At 38.1% G+C, this 26159-nt stretch overlaps 1 protein-coding gene across 11 annotated transcripts in view; it reads left to right on the top strand.

Moving 5' to 3' along the window:
- The window catches only part of CAB39L (calcium binding protein 39 like), a 130506-nt gene that overhangs the window by 61723 nt on the left and 42624 nt on the right, over positions 1 to 26159 (top strand). For all 11 annotated transcript variants that reach the window (XM_078433893.2, XM_078433911.2, XM_078433915.2 and 8 more), the window contains 2 exons: positions 5886 to 6004; positions 25267 to 25435. In XM_078433893.2, the coding sequence (XP_078290019.1) occupies positions 5886 to 6004; positions 25267 to 25435 (288 nt within the window). The remainder of the gene's footprint in view (positions 1 to 5885; positions 6005 to 25266; positions 25436 to 26159) is intronic.

The following is a 26159-nucleotide window of genomic DNA, read 5'->3' as shown; positions in this document are numbered from 1 at the left end:
CTCTCTCAAAAATAAATAAACATTAAAATATTAAAAAAAATTAATTCTGGGACTCTGGACTTAGATGACAACATAGGAGGCTCCTGAATTTCCCTCCTCCTATGGATAAACAGAATGTACAGTTATACATGTGGGAATTCCCTCTGAGAGAAACCCAGAAATTCAGCTAAGTGATCCCTACTCATTGAGCAACTGAGAAAATACCCACATCAAAATGAGTGGGAAAAGCTGAGACATACTCTGGCCATAGACCCTACCCACTGGCATAGCACCATGCTGTTGGGAGGGAATCCTAACACCCATCTTCTCTTTGAGGAGCAAAGGGTTTGAACCACACATCTAGTGCCCCTACTTTTAAGGCTGTCAGCTGAGGGATGGGCCCCCAAATCACCTATGTATGAAAGCTAAAAGGACTTGCATTCACGAGTCCCAAAGGACTCTAGCAAACAAAGGAGCAGTTCACGGGTGCATGAGCACTTGCTGTAACTATCCCTGACTCCCCCGGGCTAGGCACAGAGGAAGCCGACAGAAACAACCATCTCCCAGTCTTTCTCTGGAAGGGGGTTTGATGCATACTTTACAAGCTGCTGTGTGAGGTTCTGGCCTTTAATTAACATGGATCTACTTGCTGGCTACAGTCTTCCAAAGGGCCCAGAAGAGCTAGTGGGCGCTTCCCCTGCTTTCTTCCACCAGCTTGCTCCAATAAGAAAAGCAATAATAAATAATGCAGGGAAATCTCATGTACCTTGCCCAGTTTCCCTGATGGCAATATCCTGCAAAACTATAGGGCAGTAACGTGATGAGGATATTGATATTGATAAAGTCAAGATATAGAAATTTTCCATCACTACAAAGATCCCTCCACTTGCCCTTTTATAGCCACTCACCTCTGACCTCTAGAAACCACTAATCTGTTCTTCATTTCTGTAATTTTGTCAATTCAAGAATATCATGTAACTGGACAATGTGTAATCCTTTAAAAAAATTTTTTTGAGTTGACACACAATGTTACATTAGTTTCAGGTGTACAACATAGTGATTCCATAAGTTTATAATTTATGCTGTACTCACCACAAGTGTAGCTACCGTCTATTCCCATATATCACTATTACAATATCATTGACTATTTTCATTATGCTGTCTTGATTTATATATTCCATAACTGGAAGCCTGTTTTCCTACTCCCCTTCACCCATTTTACCAATACCCCCACTTTCCTCTCCTCTGGTAACCATGAATTCATTCTGTGTTTATAGGTCTATTACTGCATTTTACTTGTTTATTCATTTGTGGGTTTTTTTTTAGATTCCACATGAGTGAAATCATATGGTATTCATCTTCCTCAGTCTGACTTATTTCACTTAGAATAATACTCTTTATGTCCATCCATATTGTCTCAGATGGCACAATCTTACTCTTTTTTATAGCTGTGTGATATTACAGTGTATATATATCACATCTCTCTTAACCCATTTGTCTGTCGATGGACATTTAGATTGTGTAACCTTTTGTTGCTGGCACTTTTCACTCAGCATAATTCCTCAAGATTCATCCAGGCTGTTGCATGTATCAAAGTTCATTCCTTTTGGGGGCACCTGAGTGGCTCAGTCAGTTAAGCATCCGACTCTTGAATTCTGCTCAGATCATGATCTCAGAGTTTGTGAGATCCAACCCTGCATCGGGCTCCACACTAGTGGCACAGAGCCTGCTTGGGTTTCTCTCTCTCCCTTCCTTCTCTTTGCCCCTCACCCAAATAATAAATAAGTAAGCTTTAAAAAAAAAAAAAAGCATTCCTTTTTTATTCCTGAGCCCCTGGTATGGATGTAGCATAGTCTGTTTCACCATTTACCTGTGGAAGGATTTCTAGGTTGTTTCTAGCTTTTGGTTATCATAAATAAAGCTGCTATGAACATTCATGGCCAGGTTTCATTTCTCTGTGATAAATACTAGGAGTGCAACACCAATATAGCAGTTGCATGTTAAGTTTTTAAAGAAATTGCCAAATCGTTTTCCAGATTGACCATATATATTAGATCTCCCACCGGCAGTGTACAAGTGCAGTTTCTCTGCATCTCTGTCAGCATTTGCTGTTGTCACTTTTTTATTTTAGCCATTTTGATAGGTATATGTAGTAATTTCTCCTGGTGGTCTTAATTTGCATTTCCCTAATGGCTAATTATGTTGAACATCTTTTATGTGCTTGTAGTCATCTGTAGATCTTTGGTGAAATATCTCTTCATGTCTTTTGCCCATTTTCTAATTGGTTTGTATTTTGTACTGTTAAGTTCTGAGGGGAGCACCTGGGTGGCTCAGTCAGTTAAGCATCTGACTCTTGATTTCAGCTCAGAACATCAGTCATGGTCGTAAGATCGAGCCCCGTATCGGGCTCTGTGCTGAGTGTGGAGCCTGCTTGGGATTCTCTCTCTCCATCTCTGCAACTTCCCTGCTTGTTCTCTGTCTCTCTCTCAAAATAAATAAACATTCAAAAAAAAAGTTCTGAGGACTCTTTACATATTCTAGACACTAGGTTTTTGTCATATATATGTTATGAAGTTCTCCTAGTCTGTAGCTTGTCTTTTCATACTATTAACAAGATCTTTTGCAAAGCTTAAGTCCTGAATTTTGATGAAGTCTATTTAAGACTTGTCTTAAGTCTGTATTTGTTTTACAGATTGTGCTTTTAGTGTCAAGTTTAAGAATCATATGCCTAAATCTAGTTCCTGAGGATTTTCCTCTATTTTTTTCTAGAAGTTTTATAGTTCTACGTTTTATATTTAAGTCTGTGATCCATTTCGAGCCAGTTTTTTTTAAGTTTATTTATTTTCGAGAGAGAGAGAGAGAGAGCTCACACCCAGGTGCACACACGAGTAGGGAAGGGGCAGAGACAGAGGGAGAGAGAAAATCCCAATTAGGTTCCACGCTGTCAGCGCACAGCCTGATGTGGGGTTTGAACTCACAAACTGTAAGATCACGACCTGAGCCAAAATAAAGAGTCTGATGCTTAACTGACCGAGCCACCCAGGTGCCCTCAAGCCAATTTTTGACAAAGTTAATCCTTTAAGAATATTTTATCCTTTCAGATATTCTTTAAGAATATTTTTCTATGTTAGTATTCTTAATCAGTCCTTAGTGCACATTTCATATGTCTAATAGCTTTAAGATTGAGTAATTAATTGAATAATCTTATTGTCTTCTTTTCCTTTTGAGTCCTAGTTCTTTTATTATTAAAAAAGTGCCTCAATAATAGATAAGCGAGATTCAGTGGTCTCTGTTTGTGCTAAAGGGTTTACAAATGACTATGCCTCTAAAGTAGTAAGTCAGGACAGTCAATATTGAATGCTGCTATCTATTGGTCCCTACTATGGACATTGAAATATGGCTTTCCTTGGGAGCTAACAGTGTGATGAGGACTTTAGAGACGAAATTCATTAATTTCAGTGTTCTGTGCTCATTGTTGGAGTCAGCTTAGTATGATGGCTAAGAACCTAGACTCTGGATTCCATCAGTTTGGGATGGAGTTGTGGCTTTCTCACATGCCACCTGAGTAAGGTAACCTCACTAGTCCTTAATTTCCTTACTTATAAGATGTACATTATAAGGTTGTTATGAGGATTGGAAAATACATATAAAGTTCTTAGTATAAGTGCCTGGCACAGAGTAAGCACTTCTTAATAAGTTGACCGTGGTAGAGATGGAGGTAGTGGTAGACAGGAAAGAGGAGACCTACTGGTCTACGTAGGCAAAGATGTTGTTGTAATACAGAGAAGAACAGTTATCTCAGAGATGAGTACTCCTGAACTGAATCTGAAGGATTAAAAGAGGACTTCGACTACCTCCATTTTGACCTGTCTGTACTTTCGTATTGATTAAGTTGTTCTTTCCAGCTTATCTCTTAACTTAGGCAAAAGACCCCTGCAGGCAAAGCATCCCTTGGCGGGAACCACAACTATCCCCGCAAGCAATGAGGTCTGCTGTGACATCAGCAAGACCCCACGTGACTGACCCCAAGACAATGATCTTTATAGCTTACCCACATGTACCCACCAACCTTTGTCCCACATTCTCCTTATATAAACCTAGAAGTATTTTCAGCACTTTGGAAACTAGCAGACGCTAGTCTGCTGTCTTCCCAGTGTTGGCCTCACCAAAATAAATCCCTTTCTTGGGTCACCCTCACTCATCTCTCTACTTGTGTATTTTGTCAGTGGCACGTGGCTTAACCTGGTCTGTTTGGGACCCCCAGAACCAGGTGCTCTTGCACCCCTATGCCCCGATTACAGGATGACTAAGATTTAGCTAGGAAAAGAAAGGAAGGAAGAGCATTCAGGACAAATACAACATGAATAAAGGTACAGAAATGAAAGATTGTGTATAAGTGTATGCAATACAGCAATTTGTTATTAATAGAACTTGAAGTAGGAATTGAAAAGTAAGAGAAGTGGCTGGAAAGGTAGGCAAGGTTCAGATCATGGAAGGTACTGGACTTTTTCAAAGCAAAAGGGGGGCACTGAAGAGATTAAGAGAATAGAATGGTGGGGCGCCTTGGTGGCTCAGTCGGTTAAGTGTCCAACTCTTGATTTCAACTCAGATCATGATCTCACAGTTCATGGGATCGAGCCCCATGTCAGGCTCTGAGCTGACAGCATGGAGCCTGCTTGGTATTTTCTCTTTCCCTTTCTCTCTGCCCCTTTCCCACCTATGTGCTCTCTCTCTCTCTCTCTCTCTCTCTCTCTCAAAATAATAAACATTTTTAAAAAGAGAAGAGAATGGCATAGTTATTTGCATTTTTAGTAAGCTCACTCTGCAGAGTGAAGACTGCTTTGAAGTGGAGGGCATAACTGGAAGATGCTCTTTGACAGTTCAGTTGAGAGATTAAGGCCAGAATCAGGGCCATAGTAACTGAGAATGGAATGTCATTCTTGTCCTTATTTTCATATAAAAATCTCCTGTTCTGGGTACCTGGATGGCTCAGTCAGAAGAGCACACAACTCTTAATCCCTGGGTTGTGAGTTCAAGCCCCACATTGGGTGTAGAGATTAATTAAAAATAAAATCTTAAAAACAAAAAACAAAACAAAGAAACAAAACAAAACAGAAAACAACCTCCTATTCCATTCAGAGCTTCAGTTGGTGAAGCAGACTAGCCTGAGGTTGTAGGGTGTGTAAGACTGGAAGTCTGGTATATGAGGACTCTAAAAAGTTCTGTCTGAGACTGGCTATAGTTCTTCTGGCTTCAGCTACTAGGACTGAGTGGTCCCGTCTGTCTTCTAGGTTAAATATGATCTCTTAATATCACCTAAATCATATATATTCACCTAATAGAAAACTGATCTTTTTTTTTTTTATTATTTTTTTTTTTGGTAATACACCAACTTGGGAATGGATAAAGTGGAGGGAAGAAATTACTTAAAAGTACATGTAAGAAACAGGAATTTGATTCCACCCTACATTTCCTAAAATCTTTATTTTCCTTCACCATTTTCCCTCCTTGTTTATGAAGGCTTAAAAATGTTAATCTTAATTTCTTCTTATATAAAGCTAAATAGTAAAAAAGCATAAAGAATTCAATTCACTGCTGTTTTATATTCTTCTGTGCCATTTCATTTATGACAGTGAGAACAGACTTCTACTTATTCAAATTAACCACAGTGCAAATCCTTTGGAAAAGAGCTGCATCCATTTTGTAGACTGTTTGAATGTATGAAAGTACAGCTGACTAAAGATATATGACAAGAATAAGTTAATGTTTTTGGATATTACAAAGAAGAGTGCTATTTCTCTTGGTGTGTGTGTATGTGTGTATACACAGCTTTCGAGATAAAACTGACACTCCATAATTAAACTATTTCAAGTGTGCAATTTAATGGTTGGTTGTTTCTTTAACAGGGAAAAAAAGATGTGACCCAGATATTTAACAACATCCTGAGAAGACAGATAGGCACTCGGAGTCCTACTGTGGAGTACATTAGTGCTCATCCTCATATCCTGTTTATGCTCCTCAAAGGGTAGGTACATGGTTTCCTTTAAAGAAGTAGGTTTGATTATAGAATAGTTGTTAAAAGTATTATAGCATTAGCCTCATTTGAGATATGATGGGTTCTCATTTGGAATCACAGGAAAGCTATTTGCCATACTTGAGGTCAGCCCTCCAAATCTACATTTCTATGATTACATGGGTTACAGCAAAATCTTTTCTTTGTATGTTTCTAAATAGAGTTCCTTCCATTTACTGTTTCTTTTTCCTCTACTTTCCTGTTATCTCTGTCTCTTCTTATTATATTATTAACTGTGTTTCCCAATCTGCCCTTTTCTTAGCTATGCAGTTACCCTTTTCCTGTTTGCATGAGACCGAATCCCTTGACCCTGAACCTCAATACACACACACACACACACACACACACACACACCTTCCAGTGGCTGGCTAGCATCTGCCAAGGTGACATGCTTCCATGTGGGGAACCATATTTGCTTGTGCAGCATATATACACACACACACACACACACACACACACATATATATATATATGTGTGTGTGTGTGTGTGTGTGTGTGTGTATACATATATATACATATATATATACACATATACATATATATATGTGTGTATATATAGACATATACATATACATATATATATGCGTATATATATATGAGCCAAAAAACTAAAGTCTAGTCAGATAATAGAATCTCTATTATTTTTTTATATGTATACTCATTTAAAATGTTTCAAGGACATTCTGTGTCTACTCTAACTCCCAAAGACCAGAGATTTGGATGTAGCACGTCTTGGGGACAGCAGACTGTCTTCTTCTTCCTCTGCCCTATTTTTCTACCTCACAGTCTCAAACTTAGCATGCTGTTCCATACCTACCCCATCTCATCTCTGTTCAGTTCCCATTTCCTCCCTGGTACATTTAAAAATACTTAATTGGGGGGAGGACCCAAGATGGTGGAACAGCATGGAAGTTTTTTTTGTGTCTCGCGTCCATGAAATACAGCCAGATCAACACTAAAGCATCCTGCACACCTAGAAAACTGATTTGAGGATTAACACAACGATCTGTACAACCTTAACCACAGAACTCAGCAGGTATGCGATGTGGAGAGGTCAACTGGGGGAGAGAGAAGCCATGGAGGGCAGGGAGCAGTTTTTGCCTGTGGAGAGAGGACAGAGAGGAGGGGAGAGTATGGGAAAAGCACCCCCCCAAAATCAGCTGGAGAGAAAGTGGAAAAGTGGAAACAGCCAGAGGGACTGAACTAAAAAGGGAGAAAGGAGAAAGGAGAGGGCTTAAATTCCATTAGAACTCTATAAACAGGGGGAGCACAGAGTCTGAAACTCCACAGCTTGATACCTGGAGGTGCTCTGGTAAGAAGGGCAAATCCCCTGGAGCAAAGTGAAGTCCGGGGGTCTTCCGGCCACACAAGGAGAGGCGGTTCCCCTGCTGGGAGGACATCTGATAGAGGCTGTGTGGCCTCCCCCAGGGAAAGGCCCCAGTGGCCTCAGAAGAACACCCACATTACTGGTGCTAGAACAAGGTCGTTGGGGGTGAAGCCTGGTGCTAGATGTGTGTTGTGATTTTCCCTAATCCCTGAAACGCTGCTGCTACACCATCTCGGGAACTTTTTCTGGGGTGGGCTGGCACCCAGCCACAGTCTCTGGGCATCAGCAGGAGCACGTTCCCGTGAATGTTCCTGGGTGCGGCCAGCACCCAGCCATTGCTCAGTTAGGCCCTCCCGTAGAGAGGCAGAATGGGTCAAAGCCACAGTCCCTCAGAAGTAAGGGGTCAGGAAAAACAGCCACATTTGAGATAAAACTCAGGAGGGAGGAGCTGCCTGGGGTTTGGTCATGGACAGTGTAGGAGTGGGGAGTGGACAGAAGCCGGAGACAAAGGACAGGTGCACAATTATGGATGGGGAGAACAGGGTTCTGATACTAGAGACTGGGTAGCTGGGTGATGCCATTTTCACCCCTCCTGCTCATGGGCATACACACCTACAAACTCCACCACAATTCACACCAGTAAACTAAGCAGCGCCATCTAGTGGAGAACAGAGTTGTTACACTAAGCCCAGTCCAACTGGGCCAACCTCACTCTTCAGGAACACAAATCTCTCCACCTGCTTAGTTTATGGAATATAAAGCGATTCATAGTTTGACTTCTAGGCGAAAACGAAGTCATTTCAATCATATTTCAGTTTGTTCACTGGTCCATCTATTCAATATTCTTTTTCTCTTTCATTTCTTTTTCATGAATACAGAAAAATTTTCATTTTCAATTTTTATTAAAAATACCTTTAATTTTTTTCTACTATATTTTTTACTTTTGTGTAATTTTTTTCAAATTCTATTTTATTTCCATCATTTCATTTTATTCTATTTCAGTGTATTCAGTTTTTCAAATTTTCAAATGATTTCCTTTTTTTTTCCTTTCCCCTTTTTTCTCTAATCTATTAAGCCCCTTTAAACACCCAGACCAAAACACACCTAGGATCTAGCATCATTTATTTGATTTATATGTGTGTGTGTGTGTTGTTTTTAATTTTTTAATTTTATTTTTTTAATTTTAATATTTTTTTAACCTCATTAATGACTTTTCTCCCTTCAAAATGATGAAATGAAGGATTTCACCCCAAAAGAAAGAGCAGGAAGAAACGACTGCCAGGGACTTGACCAACACAGATGCAACAAGATGTCTGAAACAGAATTTAGAATCACGATAGTAAGAATACTAGCTGGAGTCGAAAACAGATTAGAATCCCTTTCTGCAGAGATAAAGGAAGTAAAAGCTAGTCAGGATCAAATAAAAAATGGTATAACTAAGCTGCAATCTCGAATGGATGCCATGATGACAAGGATGCATGAGGCAGAGCAGAGAATCAGAGATAGAGAGGACAAACTTATGGGGAATAATGAAGCAGAAAAAAAGAGGGAGACTAAGGCAAAAAAGCATGATTTAAGAATTAGAGAAATCAGTGACTCACTAAAAAGGAACAACATCAGAATCATAGGGGTCCCAGAAGATGAAGAGAGAGAAAAGTGGGTAGAAAGGTTATGTGAGCAAATCATAGCAGAGAACTTTGCTAACCTGGGGAAAGACACAGACATCAAAATCCAGGAAGCACAGAGGACTCACATTAGATTCAATACAAAACAGCCACCAACAAGACATACCATAGTCAAATTCACAAATTACTCTGGCAAGGAAAGAATCATGAAAGCAGGAAGGGAAAAAAAGGGTCCTTAACCTACAAGGGAATACAGATCAGGTTTGCAGCAGACCTATCCACAGAAATGTGGCAGGCCAGAAAGGAGGGGGAGGATATATTCAATGTGCTGAATCAGAAAAATATGCAGCCAGGAATTCTTTATCCAGCAAGGCTGTCATTCAAAATAGAAGGAGAAATAAAAAAGTTTCCCACACAAACAAAAATTAAAGGAGTTTGTGACCACTAAACCAGCCCTGGAAGAGATTTTAACAGGGACTCTCTTGGGGGAGAAAAGATATGCATACATACATACATACATACATACATACCAAAAGCATCAAAGACTAGAAATGACCAGAGAACACCACCAGAAACTCCCAACTCTAGAAGCAACATAATGTGAATAAATTCATATCTTTCAGTACTCACTCTAAATGTCAATGGACTAAATGCTCCCATCAAAAGACATAGGGTAACAGAATGGATAAGAAAACAAGATCCATCTATATGCTGTTTACAAGAGACCCACTTTAGACCGAAAGACATCTTCATATTGAAAGTAAGGGGATGGAGAACCATCTATCATGCTAATGGTCACCAAAAGAAAGCCAGAATAGCCATACTGATATCAGATAATCTAGACTTTAAAATAAAGAATGTAATAAGAGGTGAAGCAGGCATTATATCATAATTAAGGGGTCTATCCACCAAGAAGACTAACAACTGTAAACATTTATGCTCCAAATGTGGGAAAACCCAAATATATAAATGAATTAATCACAAACATAAAGAAACTTACTGATAATACCATAATAGTAGGGGATTCAATGCCACACTTACAGCAATGGACAGATCATCTAAACCAGAAAATCAACAAGAAAACAATGGCTTTGAATGACATACTGGACCAGATGGACTGAACAGATATATTCTGAACATTTCATCCTAAAGCAGCAGAATATACATTCTTCTCCAGTGCACATGGAACATCCTCCAGAATAGATCACATATTGGGACACAAATCCGCCATCAACAAGCACTAAAAGATCGAGATCATACCATGCATATTTTCAGACCACGATGCTATGAAACTCAAAATCAACCACAAGAAAAAATTCGGAAAGGTAACAAATACTTGGGAGACTAAAGAACATCCTACTAAAGAATTAATGGGCTAACCAAGAAGTTAAGGAAGAAATTAAAAAGTACATGGAAGCCAGTGAAAATCATAACACTACAGCCCAAAACCTCTGCAATGCAGGTTCCCATAAGAGGGAAGTATATAGCAATCCAGACCTTCCTAAAGAAGGAAGAAAGGTCTCAGATACACAACCTAACCTTACACCTTAAAGAGCTGGAAAAAGAATAGCAAATAAAACCCAAAACCAGCAGAAGACAGGAAATAATAAAGATTAGAGCAGAAATCAATGCCATCGAAACCAAAAAACAGTAGAGCAGATCAATGAAACCAGAAGCTGGTTCTTTGAACGAATTAACAAAACTGATAAACCACTAGCCAGTTTGACCAAAAAGAAAAAGAAAAAGGAAAGGACCCAAATAAATAAAATCAAGAACGAAAGAGGAGAGATCACAACCAACACAGCAAAATAAAAATAATAATAAGAGAATATTATGAGCAATTATACGCCAATAAAATGGGCAATCTGGAAGAAATGGACAAATTCCTAGAAACATATACACTACCAAAACTGAAACAGGAAGAAACAGAGAATTTGAACAGACCCATAACCAGTAAAGAAATCGAATTAGGAATCAAAAATCTCCCAAAAAAAACAAGAGTCCAGGGCCAACTGGCTTTCCAGGGGAATTCTACCAAACATTTAAGGAAGAGTTAACACGTACTCTCTTGAAGCTGTCCCAAAGAATAGAAATGGAAGGAAAACTTCCAAACTCTTTCTATGAAGCCAGCATGACCTTGATCCCAAAACCAGACAAAGACCCCCACTAAAAAGGAGAACTATAGACCAATTTCCCTGATGAACATGTATGCAAAAATCCTCAAGAAAATATTAGCCAACCAAATCCAACAATACATTAAAAAAATTTTTCACCATGACCAAGTGGGATTTATACCTGGGATGCAGGGCTGGTTCAATATCTGCAAAACAATCAATGTGATTCATCACATCAATTAAAAAAGGACAAGAACCATATGATCCTCTCAATAGACGCAGAGAAAGCATTTGACAAAATACAGCATCCTTTCTTGATAAAAACCCTCAAGAAAGTAGGGGTAGAAGGATCATATCTTGAGGTCATAAAAGCCATATATGAAAGACCCAATGCTAATATCATCCTCAATGGGGAAAAACTGAGAGCTTTCCCCCTAAGGTCAGGAACAAGACCTGACCACCCCCTGACCATGGGGATGTCCACTTTCACCACTGTTATTCAACATAGTATTGGAAGTCTTAGCCTCTGCAATCAGACAACACAAAGAAATAAAAGGCATCCAAATCGGCCAGGAGGAGGTCAAACTTTCACTCTTTGCAGATGACATGATACTCTATATGGAAAACCCAAAAGATTCCATGCTGATCCATGAATTCAGCAAAGTGGCAGGATATAAAATCAATGCACAGAAATCGGTTGCATTCCTATACACCAACAATGAAGCAACAGAAAGAGAAATCAAGGAATCGATCCCATTTACAATTGCACCAAAACCCATAAAATACCTAGGAATAAATCTAACCAAAGAGGTGAAAAGTCTATACACTGAAAACTATAGAAAGCTTATGAACGAAATTGAAGAAGACACAAAAACACGGAAAAATTTTCCATGCTCCTGGATAGGAAGAACAAATATTGTTAAAATGTAGCTACTACCCAAAGCAATCTACATATTGAATGCAATCCCTATCAAAAAAACACCAGCATTCTTCACAGAGCTAGAACAAACAATCCTAAAATTTGTATGGAACCAGAAAAGACCCTGAATAGCCAAGGCAATCTTGAAAAAGAAAACCAAAGCAGGAGGCATGACAATCCTCCTGAAGCAAGGATTGCCTCTTGAAGCAAGACTTCAAGCTGTATTACAAGGCTGTAATCATCAAGACAGTATGGTATTGGCACAAAAGCAGACACACAGATCAATGGAAGAGAATAGAGAACTGAGAAATGGACCCACAAACGTATGGCCAACTAATCTTTGACAAAGCAGGAAAGAATATCCAATGGAATAAAGACAGTCTCTTCAGTAAGTGGTGCTGGGAAAACTGGACAGCAACATGCAGAAAAATGAACCTGGACCACTTTCTTACACCATACCCCAAAACACACTCAAAATGGATGAAAGACCTAAATGTAAGACAGGAAGCCATCAAAATCCTCCAGGAGAAAGGAGGCAAACACCTCTTTGACCTTGGCCTCAGCAACTTCTTACTTAATGCATCTCTGGAGGCAAGGGAAACAAAAGCATAAATGAACTATTGGTACCTCATCAAAATAAAAAGCTTCTGCACAGGGAAGGAAACAATCAGCAAAACTAAAAGGCAACCGACGGAATGGGAGAAGATATTTGTAAACGACATATCAGGTAAAGGGTTAGTATCCAAAATCTATAAAGAACGTATCAAACTCAACACCCAAAAAACAAATAATCCAGTGAAGAAATGGGCAAAAGACATGAATAGACACTTCTCCAAAGTAGACATCCAGATGGCCAGCCGGTGCAAGAAAAAATGCTCCACATCACTCATCATCAGGGAAATACAAATCAAAACTGCAATGAGATACCACCTTACACTTGTCAGAATGGCTGACATTAACAACTCAGGCAACAACAGATGTTGGCAAGGATGTGGAGAAAGGATCTGTTTTGCACTGCTGGTAGGAATGAAAACTGGTGCAGCCACTCTGGAAAACAGTATGGAGCTTCCTCAAAAAATTAAAAATAGAACCACCCTATGATCCAGCAATTTATACAAGGGATACGCTGTTTCAAAGGGGCACATGTACCCCAATGTTTATAGCAGCATTATCGACACTAGCTAAAATATGGAAAGAACCCAAGTGTCCATTGACGGATGAATGGATGAAGAAGATGTGGTGTATATATATATACAATGCAGTATTACTCGGCAATCAAAAAGAATGAAATCTTGCCATTTGCAACTACGTGGATGGAACTAGAGGGTGTTATGCTAAGCAAAATTAGTCACAGAAAGACAAATATATGTCTTCACTCATATAAGGACTTTAAGACACAAAACAGATGAACACAAGGGAAGGGAAACAAAAATAATATAAAAACAAGGAGGGGGAAAACATAAGAGACAAATATGGAGAACAAACAGAGGCTTACTGGAGGGGTTGTGAGAGGGGGGATGGGCTAAATGGGTGAGGGGCATTAAGGAATCTACTCCTGAAACCATTGTTGCACTATATGATAACTAACTTGGATGCAAATTAAAAAAATACAAAAAAAGAAAAACCCATTTGTTTCAAGATAATACATAACATGTAGTTTAAAAATCAGATATATTAACATACAGCAGTTTAAAAAAATTTTTTTAACGTTCATTTATTTTTGAGAGAGAGAGACAGAGCATTAGCAGGGAATCGGCAGAGCGAGGAGACACAGAACCCAAAGCAGGCTCCAGGCTCTGAGCCACCAGCACAGAGCCTGACATGGGGCTCAAACCCACACACCCTGAGATCATGACCTAAGTTGAAGTTGGATGCTTAATTGACTTAGCCACCCAGGTGCCCCAACACATAGCCGCTTTTTGCTTCTCCCTCCTCCATTCCTCAGTCCCATTGTCCAGAGACAACCACTTTCATCTTTTTTATTTGTTCATCCGGTATTTACCTCTATATTTTAAATAGCTAGCTTATACTAATCTTTTGGTTTATCAATTTTAAAAATGTTCCTTTGACTTTCTATAGACTAGATGATAATTTAGTTTTTTCACTGCCACCATTATTTTATTTTCCTTCCTCGTATCCTCCCGATATACTTTATCACAACTTTTTATTTTATTAAAACTCACATTTAAATTATCATGGGTATGTAATTATTATTATTCGTTGTTGACCAAAGTAGTATACTATGATTATTTTGTTTTTTGGTAGAAAATATTGTTTTTACTGGAAAATCGTGTCTTTCAGTTCTGGAACGGGAAATACAGTTGTATCATAAATGAGAGTAGGCTAAACTCATAACAAACTTTAAACTTTATAAAAGGCCACAAAATGGAGTGGCTTCACTCCCAGATAAGTTTATTTGTCATATAATAGTGCAGAGCAGATGTTTTGGGTCAGCAGGGTCTTCTGCCTTCCTCACCATGTGATTCCTAAGATCATGTTGTTCACCTTTACCATTTTAGCTCACAGGAAGGTGAAAATACATGGAGACAATTTAACCCCGGCCTGGAAATGGCTCAACATTATTCCCATTTCCATTCCATTTGAGAGCACTTTGTCATTTGGCCCCTTAATTCTTAAAGAAGGAAATCTGAGAGATATTGACTAGTGCCCAGAAAGAAGACGACAGTGGGTTTTGGTGGACCACTATCATTCTCTGTCACATATTATTTCTTTGAAAATTTCTTCCCTTCCGTTTTCTCTGTTCTCACTTTCTAGATTTCCTATTAGTCAGAGTTTAATTTCCAGGATTGATTTCTTATCTCTTCTGTTTTCCATCTCTTATCTTTTTATGGGTTGGAAGGTGTTAATTATGTCTTTTTTTTTTTTTAAGTTTAGTTTATTTTGTGAGAGAGCACACACAGGAGGGGCAGAGAGAGAGGGAGAGAGAAAGGGAATCCTAAGCAGGCTCCACGCTGTGAGCATGGAGCCCAGTGTAGGGATTGAACTCATGAACTGTGAGATCATGACTTGAGCTGAAACCAAGACGTTGGATGCCTGACTAAGCCACCCAGGTGCCCCTAATATATGTTTTATTGAAGATAAACTGTATTGAATTTTCATTTCAACTATAAGAACTCTTTTTTGTTCCCTGATTATTCCTTTTTCTTGTCTCTTTCACTTCCTGGTTCTGTGACCTTAAGCAAGACACTGCACCTTTTTGAGCCTCAGTTTTCTTGTCTGTAAAATAAAAATAAAATTTGTAGTATTACCTTCACGCTAAAATAATGTTGCCTTTTGTGTCATTGACTCTGCATCATCAGAAAGATTTGTGTTTTCAGCCAGGGTTCTGCCACTTACTTACTGTAAGACCTTGGGCAAAGATATCTAACTTCCTTATGCATTGGTTTCCTCTTTGTAATATGGAGTCAATAATAATACCTACATCATTATGTCATTATGAGTCTTCAATGAGATAATGCTTATGAAGCACATCACCTAGCACATGGTATTCCATAACTACTAATCTGAGAAATTATTATCCCTATTCCTCTTAAGAGCTGCAATTCCCATAGAAACATATAAACAATTTTAAGCAAATATAATTAATTAAGGCCATATACAACTGCCAGAATAGTATTATAAAGAAAGTGCTCACTTGCAGCTGGAGTGGATCTGCAAGATTTAATGGACCCACAAATATGATTTGCACAGCTGGTCATTGATGATAATAAGGCCAAGGTGATCAATTTATACCCACTTCTGGAGATTCTAAAATTTAAGCTCTAAAGCATTTGACGGTATCCTGAAGACAATGGGGGAGCCATTGAAGAGTTTTGGAGAGAGGAAGCATATCAGATTTGTGTTTCAGGAAATGAGGATAAATTATTAGCAGTTAAAAAAGATTAGCTTGGGGGCGCCTGGGTGGCTCAGTCGGTTAAGCGTCCGACTTCGGCTCAGGTCATGATCTCGCAGTCTGTGGGTTTGAGCCCCGCCTCAGGCTCTGTGCTGACAGCTCAGAGCCTGGAGCCTGCTTCCGATTCTGTGTCTCCCTCTCTCTCTGACCCTCCCCCATTCATGCTCTGTCTCTCTCTGTCTCAAAAATAAATAAACATTAAAAAAAAAAAAAAAGATTAGCTTGTAAATAAATGATCTCTTGAGAATGCTGACATGACCTGGAGATCATGTTGGCTCATGGAGAAGAGAAGTGGTGTGGGTGATCTAAAACAGTATCTTCCATGGTGGGGTCACTCTGTGAAGGCATGCATGCAACTCCATTCTGCAGTGGGCATTATTGGTCTGGGGGATCTCCTATAGCTACTGTCACTGATTAACAGTCAGGTGACAGCAAGTACCTTACATTTATTTTGTGCAGAGAGCCATGCCAGATACGAGTGGCTATGTTAAAGACCTGGATTTGGGGGGCACCTGGGTGGCTCAGTCGGTTAAGCAGCTCTGTATCTCAGCTCAGGTTGTGATCTCACGGTTTTGTGAGTTTGAGCCCCACATTGGGCTCTGTGCTGACAGTGCAGAGCCTGCTTGAGATTTTCTCTCTCCTTTTCTTTCTCTGTGCCCCTCCCCCACTTGCACTGTCTCTCTCTTTCTCTCTCTCTCTCAAAATAAATAAACATTAAAAATTTTTTTTAATTAAAGAAAGACACGGATATGGTATCTTCTTACCAAGGAAATTATCAACAATAGAAAACTAATACTGTTAAGCTATAAGAATTCAGATTAATGAAGAAGAAAGGCAAGTCAATAAATTATAAAGTATGGTGGGTTATTTAAAATTAACTTCATTCTTTTTATAGATAGTAGAATGTATGTAAATTTGATACATATTAAATATGCTTTAAGGAAGATATGAAAATTTAGCATAATTGGATATTTATTTAGAAAATTAAGTCAGTGAAAAATTGTGAGTTACATTGAAGAAAACAACTTTTTTTCCCATTTCTAGAAATAATAAGACAGAAGATAAACAGCTAATTGCAAATGCTATTTATTAATAATTTAACTGCTGGAACATATCACAGATCTATAGTGAGCCTTTTATCTGTGTTGTGCACAGGATGCATTAAAGTGTAATTGTGCACCACGGCTCGCACCCTCCCTGTTCAGTTAGATGGAGCTGGGAAAAGAATTGGTACGGGGAAGCCAGGCAGGGGAACTAGCCTAAGCTAGATGTGATGTCCACTTTGCACAGACTAGAGGTGGAGATGAGAAGGACGGAATCAGGAGGAGACTCACCCATGTCAGGAAAGGGTTGGGAGGCTTAACAGCAGGAAGTTCCCAAGTAGCTGCAGAGTGGATGGGAGGAGGGAAGGGGGTTTGAGAAGTGATGTTGTGAGTTAGGAGTTGGTATTTTTGAGGACACATGTAATGATTGGAATCTCTTTGTTTTTCCTTTAAAAAAAATATTTATTTTGAGAGCGAGAGAGACATAGGGCACGTGCAAGCGGGGGAGGAGCAGAGAGAGGGAGAGAAAGAATCCCAATAGTGCACTGTCAGCGCTGAGCCCATCTTGGGGCTTGAACTCATGAACTGTGAGAGATCAAACCTGAACTGAAATCAGGAGTCAGACACTTAACTGACTGAGCCACCCAGGCGCCCCTGGAATCTCTTTTAATGACATTTTTTAATGACTTTTTACTATTGGCTACTGTTTCTGTGTGACTCTGTAAAACTTGTGGGACCTTGGTTTTTTAAAAATTAAGATTACATATAAGATTTACTGAGTATGAATAATCAGTGTATCTTTATATATCTTCATTATACCTTTAATTTTTTTGTCATTATTATAATTAACCTTTTTTGGCATTATTATAATTATCCTTTAATTTTTTTCCCTTTAATTATTTGAAAATGTTTTCATGTCCCATTTGATGGTGTGTTTTCTGATGAATTCAAATGACTGTTATTCTTATACAAATTATTTGATGTAACAAGTCATTCAGTCTATAAACAAATTCTTAAATTGATGTAAGTAAAAAATCTTCTCTATATTTGAAATATGAACTTTCTACTCATTACTCACCTGTATTTACCAGTGACCCTATTTTAATGTATAACTTGTAATAAGTAAGTGTATGCCATTTTTTTCTTGTATTTAAGAAAAAGCTTTCATTCATTTTTCTAATATGTGGAGAAAATAATTTTAATTGCTTACTTAAAAAGCCACTTTGTTAACGTACAGATTTCTATGACTCCATTTTCATGTAGTTATACAATAGAAAAATAGGAATTATTTATTTTTAAGAATAACTTCCTCAAATTTGAGGAATTTGAGTTGTATAAAATGTCTTTCCAGGGGCATCTGGGTGGCTCAGTCAGTTAAGGGTCCAACTTTGACTCAGGTCATACTCTCACGGTTCTCAGGTGTAAGCCCCACATGGGGCTCTCTGCTGTGAGCACGGAGCCCACTTCAGATCCTCTGTCCCCCTCCCTCTCCCTTGCTTGTGCACACACTCTTTCTCCGTCTCAAAAATAAACATTAAAAAAAAAAGTAAAATGTCTTTCCATTTCTTCTGAAAAGTTAATATTTAGTTTGGTTTATAAGGCTAAAACTGCTTATTCGTTCATTTATGAAGGGCCTATGATAATAACAGTACTACTACTAATAATACTAACAACAGTAAGTAATAGTAATGGTAGAGGTCAAGATGCTATTTACTAGATGTCAGACCCTGTGGATAGTTATTGCTGTTGTTGTTGTTATTGGTATACCTGTTTTATACATGAGAACACTGCAGCCCGGAGAGGTTAACTAACTTATCCAAAGTCACATAGCTAGTATGATTTAAACCCAATTAGTCTGGCTCCAGAGTCTGTGCTCTCAGAACACTATCCAGTTTTCCAGTCTTCAAGCAGTCATAGTCTACAATGAGAAGAGACAACTCATTACAACTCACTGTTGTTACTTTACCAGTATACTCTGTAGGAACTCAGATGAAGGTGCCATAATATCTGCCTGGGACATCAAGAATGAAGCAAGTCTTAAAGTAGAAAATTGCCAGAAAGGCACAAAGAGTTGAAGGATCAAGTACTTCCCGTGCAAAGGCACGGAGGCATCAAAATGCATAATGTGTTTGGAGGATGACAAGATTTCTGGTGTAACTGGAGTCCAGTGTGAATGAGAAGGAGGGGTGGGAGATAAAGCTGGAAAGACTGAGAACAGATTATGAAGAGCCTTCTATGCCCTGAACAAACCAACTATGGAAAATTTGAGGAGGGGGCAATCAAGGAAATTTGAATATGGAGTGGGTATTCGTTACTAAAGAATTACTGTTAATTTTTAAGTGTGATAATTACATGTGGCTATGTAAGATTTATCTTTTTGTTCAGTTAAGGATCCTAACAAAATCCAGTTGTTGTATTTGGATGTAATGTCACATAGGTCTTTTTTTAGTGTTTATTTATTTTTGAGAGAGAGAGAGAGAGGGGCAGAGAGAGAGGGAGACAGAATCTGTGCAGGCTCCACACTCTGAGCTGTCAGCACAGAGCCCATCGTAGGGCTCAAACCCAAAAACCACGAGATCATGACATGAGCCAAAGCCAGAAACTTAGCTGACTGAGCCACCTAGGTGCCCTCACATGGGTCTTTTAAAGTCTCTTTTCATTGACAGTAGCGTCTGTTCCCCTTTTTGTCATTGATTTTTTGAAAACCTGAGTTAATTATCCTACAGAATTTCCTCCATTCTGGATTTGTCAGATTGCTTCCTAATGATGTCATTTAACTTGTTCCACTATCTCCTGTATTGATATCCTGGAGGTTATATTTAAAGACTTGATTAGATTTAGATTAGGTTTTATTTTGGCAATCATATTTTGTAAGTGGTGTTGTGCAGTTCATATTACATCTCATCAGGAGACAAACATTTAGTAATGCTAAGATTGAGCAGTGGGTTCAGATGGAGACAGCTTAATCCATTGTAAAGTTCCTCATCAGCCTTATACTTAATTGTTTGACCATTCATTGATGAACACTGTATGATTCAGTCATTTCATTAGAGGTTACAAAAAGGTGATTTTCTAATCCTGTCATTCCTCGTGCATTTATTGGCTAGAGTAGTTTTAAGGAGAATAACTTTCTCTCATCTACCACAACAATTTAATTACTTTAAAATACAATTCATACCAGAGAGAGAGAATAAGTGCCTAATTCATTTCCTTCAGTTATCAATTTAGAGAGAAGTTGTTACCCCAGGAACTAACATTGGCATCTAATGAGTTTCTTTTATCTTTCTCTCTTTCTCTATTTCTCTCTCCCTCATCCCCCCCTCCCCCATCCCTTTATTAGCACTATGAACTTCTGTGTAACTTTTTTCCAATGTCTTATGTAGTTGCACACATTTTTCTTGTTGGTGCTCAATCGTCCATTCAAGTTGACCATGTCCTTTTTATATTACTCCCATTAGTATGTGAGAGATTCCCTGCCTTCTGGCACAAGATAGACCAGGCTCATCTTGTATATTTCCTAACACAGACTTGGAATCAGCCATTTCTACCAAAAACTCTTGTTCTTTTTAGTGAGGAATGGTTCTTAGAGACTATAATCTGGATGCTAGGGCTTCTCATTGACATTGGATTGTAATTGCTTCTGAGCTTTTTTAGTAGACAGAATTATATCTCATTATTTTCTAATTTTTTTTAATGTTTTATTTATTTTTGAGAGAGAGAGAGAACATGAGTGAGGAGGGGCAGAGAGAGAAGGAGACAGAGAATCCGAAGCAGGCTCCGTACTGTCAGTGCAAAGCCTGATGTGGGGCTCGAACCCATGAACTGTGAGATCATGACCTGAGCTGAATTATAAATAAATTATCAAATAAATAAATTATCAAAAGCCAATATCCTCAAGGGTAGTAAGGTTGAAATGACACTTAACCGACTGAGCCACCCAGGTGCCCCATCATTATTTTTAAAGTAAGCAAATATATCTAGATTAAAAGCAAAACTTCTTGCCTATATTGAGGAGGCCAAGTGTTTGTTGAATGACATTTTATAAAACTTTTCCAACTACTACCTGACATTGTTTGCTTCCAGCAAAAACAAAAGTCATTTTTGCCCTTATGTGATATGTGTTCTTGAGATATTCTTGCACAAGCTCTTCTAGCCGTTGTTTTTTTTTTTTTTTTTTTTTTTGGTATAATATTTACTGTAGCTCACTTCTAGATGAGACAACTGCTCTTACATTCTAGCTTTTATTAAATTTGAAAGTGATCTTAGATGCTGTGATTTTTTGAATAAGCATGCATCTATAGTAGTGTGCCTTCTCCAAACTAACATAGTTCTTTAGAGTCTAGACTGTATGATACAGACTACAAATCAAGGAAGGAAGATGTAATTCAATTCTATAAAATAGTGATTCAACATTTACTGGATTAATCTTTCCATTAGCAACCTGACATGAATTAGTCATTGTGGAGGCATAGTGATTCATTGTGGTCCCTGGCCTTGGGAACTTTTTTCTTAAGTGGAATAGGATAGATGAGATATTTATTCTGTACCAAGAATAAGGATATTAATGTTATTGAGATTTGAAACTTCAGATAGGCTTAATTTGTGGAGCACATTTGTATATAGTAGGCAATAAATTATCAAAAGCCAATATCCTCAAGGGTAGTAAGGTTGAAATGACATATGTGAATTATAGATCCCTTAAAGGGTACTGAGTAAAATTAAGGATTTCTCTGTCTATCCCAATGTATTGCTAACTTTAAGAAACTCATCTCAGAGAATGACATTTTCACTCTCAGGCACAAACTAGTGGGATGCAACCAGTGTTCTGACCAAGAGGAGTATTTTAAAAAATATTTTCTTAGTTCTCAAAAATAAATAGTATATCACAGATGGTTCCAATACACTTCACCCAATGAAAGGAAAAAGAGAACTAATTATACACAAAAGTTGGGAGTATAAACTTTTAGTAGATAGTCTCAGTTTGGAAATTGGATTAAGAAATGAGAAAATGTTGGCTGGAGATCATACAGCCTTTTGTGTAAGCCAGAGTTTGACTTTCATTAGAGTTCTAGTATTAAGAATTTCAGTCAGAGTTTGAAACTTATTACCTTCATTATATGCCTACTTTGTGCAAAATATTATGCTAATAACTCTTTGGAAATTGAGGTGGGGATGGAGAAAAGTAACAAGATACAGACACCATATGGAGATGGGGGTAGAGGAGGAGAGGAGAAGGTAACGAGAACAGGAAGGTAACAAGGAGAATGAAGTTGTTTGAAATGACGTGAAGAAAACAGATTTATAACAATTTATTGATGATGTCACCTAGTACAGATTGAAAAAAGTGCTAAATTGGTATTACAGATAAGCTGTTGTAAGAATACGAAGGGGAGAGAGAATAGTCCTGAGTGGTAGGTGATTGTGAAAGACTTCAAGGAGGAGGGGACATTAAACTAAAGCCTTGAAAGATGGGAGAGAATCTTAGAGGAAGAACCGTAAGAAGGACATTCTAGGTTGAGAGAATGGCGTCCTCCAAAGAGATAGGGAGTGGGATGAGAAATGAAACTGGGAAGTTAAGTTTAGGGCCAAATTACAAAAGTCCAGAAATATCTCAGTAATAATAAGTCTAGATTTTAATGATGTTTGCTCTTTATCTAGGCCAAGTCTTTATCTCATACTCTCCAGAGTACTCTACCAATAAACAAGTGTTCTCCTTCACACTTTAGAAAATACACACCTCTTGGGGGCGCCTGGGTGGCTCAGTGGGTTAAGCGTCGGACTCTTCGTTTCGGCTCAGGTCCTGATCTCACGATTTCGTTGAGTTCGAGCCCCATGTTAGTACGGAACCCACTTGGGATTCTTTCTCTCTCCCTCCTTGTCTGCGCCCTCCCTTGCCCCTGTCTCTGTCTCTCTCAAAATAAAGAAATAAACTTAAAAAAAAAAAGAAAGAAAATACACCCCTCTTTATGACATTTTAACATTTTTTCCATCTATAACTCTACTATGTGTACCAGCAGGCTGATTTTCAAGTTCTTTGGTAAGAGAAATTATTAACACTGTAAATAGGCATTTTTAAATATTCTTCAAATAATCATGCCTATCTGAATACATTAGCATTTAATGTTAATATGAATTATTCAGGGAATACTCAAAGGACATTTATAAATAGTATTCAGCATAAAACAGACAAAAATGAATAAATATTACCCTAGTTTACTGAATCCTCTCAAATATCCTTATTTACCATTTCCCCTATTGTATTTGTAGATTTGATTTTGCAAAGTATCCTGTTTCCTAAGTTGTGGGAGAGAGATTTTATTCTTGAATCTGAATTTCATGTAGATCTTACCTTATAAAAAACAGTGCATTATTTTTTATTGCTCAACAGATGTTATCACTTACATTTGGTGAGTTATATCTTGAAGTTTTGTGTAAGAGTGGTTTTGCTTTGATTTTCATCTATTCAGTTTTCTTATCCGTTCATTTCAGTTCTCATTTGTTCAGTGGTCTTTTTTGCTTCTTAAAAGTATTTTTTTTGTTAGAATTTTTCTAACTTGCAGAATTCATGGTAAATATGAAAGATTATGCAGGTCCTTCATGGATATCATTTTTCTTCTGTTCTCAACATTATAGGAAAGCACTTTTTCAAGAATTGAGATCATTTGAGTTTTTTCCCAGGGGGCTTTGTATTAGAACCACAAAAATTAATATTGTATTTAACTGAAGTGAAAGGATAGAAGTTTTTTATCCTACACTCTACTCACTTCCCAGTCTTCTACAATTGTGTCTGCCTTTGTTCTGTTCCTTTACTATTTATCACACAATTGTCAACTGTATTATTTAATACTGGACTTGTTTTACTTGAGCTACTGTTGTTCATTTTCTTGAAACCTTACAATACACTGGAATGTAACTCAAACCTAGATTTATTTCAGTGTTGAATTTGACACTTGAGGCATTGTTATTAGGAAAGGAACAGATGTAATGTGCCCATCCTGAACGGTTTCCTACAGTAGACATTGTGTTTTTCTAGTGCAGTTTTTGCTACGAGCAGTAATTCATGAGATCAGTGAGTCAGTCAGTGCACAGCTATTTATTATTGGTCATCTACAATATACAAATCAACTATATGTGCACGCAATATCTATCCTTACCTTCTTCCTGAACTCCAGATGCGCATATTCTACTGCCAAGGAGACATCTCTACTTAGATAGCAGGCATCTCAAAGTTAACACGGTTAGAAACAAACTTCCAGTTTTTTCACTGACCTGTACCTCTTCTAGTTTACTCATCTTAAAAATTGGCACCACCCTCTACCCAATTATTTGGGCCAAAATATTGGGAGCCGTTCTTGAATCCTTTGTTTCCTTCACCCCAAATTTGTTCCCTGCTCTACCCCACCACCTACAACATCAGCAAGGCCATTGACTCTTCCTACGGACAATATGCGTGATGTGCACACAGGCCTTTCCTGCACTCCTGCTACCCCAGTCCAGGCCACCGTCGTCTCCAGCTGGACTTCTGCTCCTGCTCCTAACTCCCCAGTTCATTTTTCCCTCTTTTATAATAGATTCTCCACAGATACCTAGAGTGATCTTTTTAAAGCATCTATTAGGCCGTGTTCATGTCTCACTTTAAACTCTCTAAAGGCTTCCTCCCACACTTCAACACCACACTCCTAACCTTAGCCTATAGAGCTGTATGTGATCTGGCCCCTGCCCTTTTCCACTCTTGCCTCATTTCACACCATTCCCTGCGTTTCCCCTACATTCCAGCCACACTGGCCTTACTTTTCTCTAACTCACCAAACTGGTTCTTGCCTTGGAACCTTTGCACAGTTAGTTCCCTTTACCTGGAATGCTTTGCTTCTTCCCTGACCACTCAGTCTAAAGTAAAGTAAATTAAGTTGTTGCACCCTGTAGTATACGTATTTTAATGTCTTCAGTTTCATAGCACTTCTCAGAATGCAAAACTTCTTTTCATTGTTTATAATCTGCTTCTTCCCCCCACTAAATAGTATTCCCACTAAAAAATACGACTTTAGGAAGGCAGTGACCTGTGTACTTACTAATGTATCCCCAGCATCTGGAACAGTGCCAGACACATCATAAATAGTCAGTGGGTATTGAATGAACAGTGTTTGAATGGACTGTGACAAATGTTACCTATGCGTCCCTTAACAGCAGTATTGAAATGGTTCTTTTGATACCATTAATATTATTTTATTAATAGGATAACAGAGCTCTCTATTTCTCTCTTGTTTATGCTTTAGATATGAAGCCCCACAGATCGCCTTACGTTGTGGGATTATGCTGAGAGAATGTATCCGACATGAACCACTTGCCAAAATCATCCTCTTTTCTAATCAGTTCCGAGATTTCTTTAAGTATGTGGAGTTGTCAACATTTGATATTGCTTCAGATGCCTTTGCTACTTTTAAGGTAATTTTTTTTTAATCAGCTAGTTCATGTCGTTTCAGCATTTAGTTAAAGTCAATTGGCCTCCAAAGAGACAGTTTAATTAAAACGCAGAAAAAGCTATTCCTGAGGCCTGAGTATAACCGACTGTGAATTACGACACAAACCGCAAGAGCATCGATAATGCATTCTATTAGACCGATCTATTATGCATTCTATTCACATTGTGGAAAAAAAACAACTCAAAATACTGGTCACACACTCATACAGAATGAATTGCAATATATAAATGTAGTATTCTATGCAAAGCATGCTTTCATTTATGTTAAAAACAAAGGGTATAAGCTGTCACTTAAGGTGCACTGAGTACCTCTGCAAGGTTATCAGGGAAGCAGGAACAGTGTTTACCTGCAGGGAAGGGAACTGGGTAGCAAAGGGAGCTGGAGAATGATATCTTTGAACATGAAGGACATCACATTACCTTATCAATGTAATTATAAATTCCCCTACAGTGAAACAAAATACTAAGAAATGATACTTTTTTTCCATAATCATCTATATTCTTATAAACTTATAATCTACTGTTACTTATAGGTAATAAATTTAATCTTAGTTTTTAAATTAAAAAATTTTTTAATTGTTATAAAATAACATACAACATGAAATTGCCATCTTACCGTTCTTTAGTGCACAGTTCAGTAGTGCTAAGTATATTCATATTATTTGTGCAACTAATATCTATTAGATA

This window comes from Panthera onca, chromosome A1, assembly GCF_046562875.1.
Source record: "Panthera onca isolate mPanOnc1 chromosome A1, mPanOnc1 haplotype 2, whole genome shotgun sequence".
NCBI classification, from domain to species: Eukaryota; Metazoa; Chordata; class Mammalia; order Carnivora; family Felidae; genus Panthera; species Panthera onca.
The sequence above is the reverse complement of the archived record's forward strand: the minus strand, read 5'-3'. Positions and strand labels throughout refer to the sequence as shown.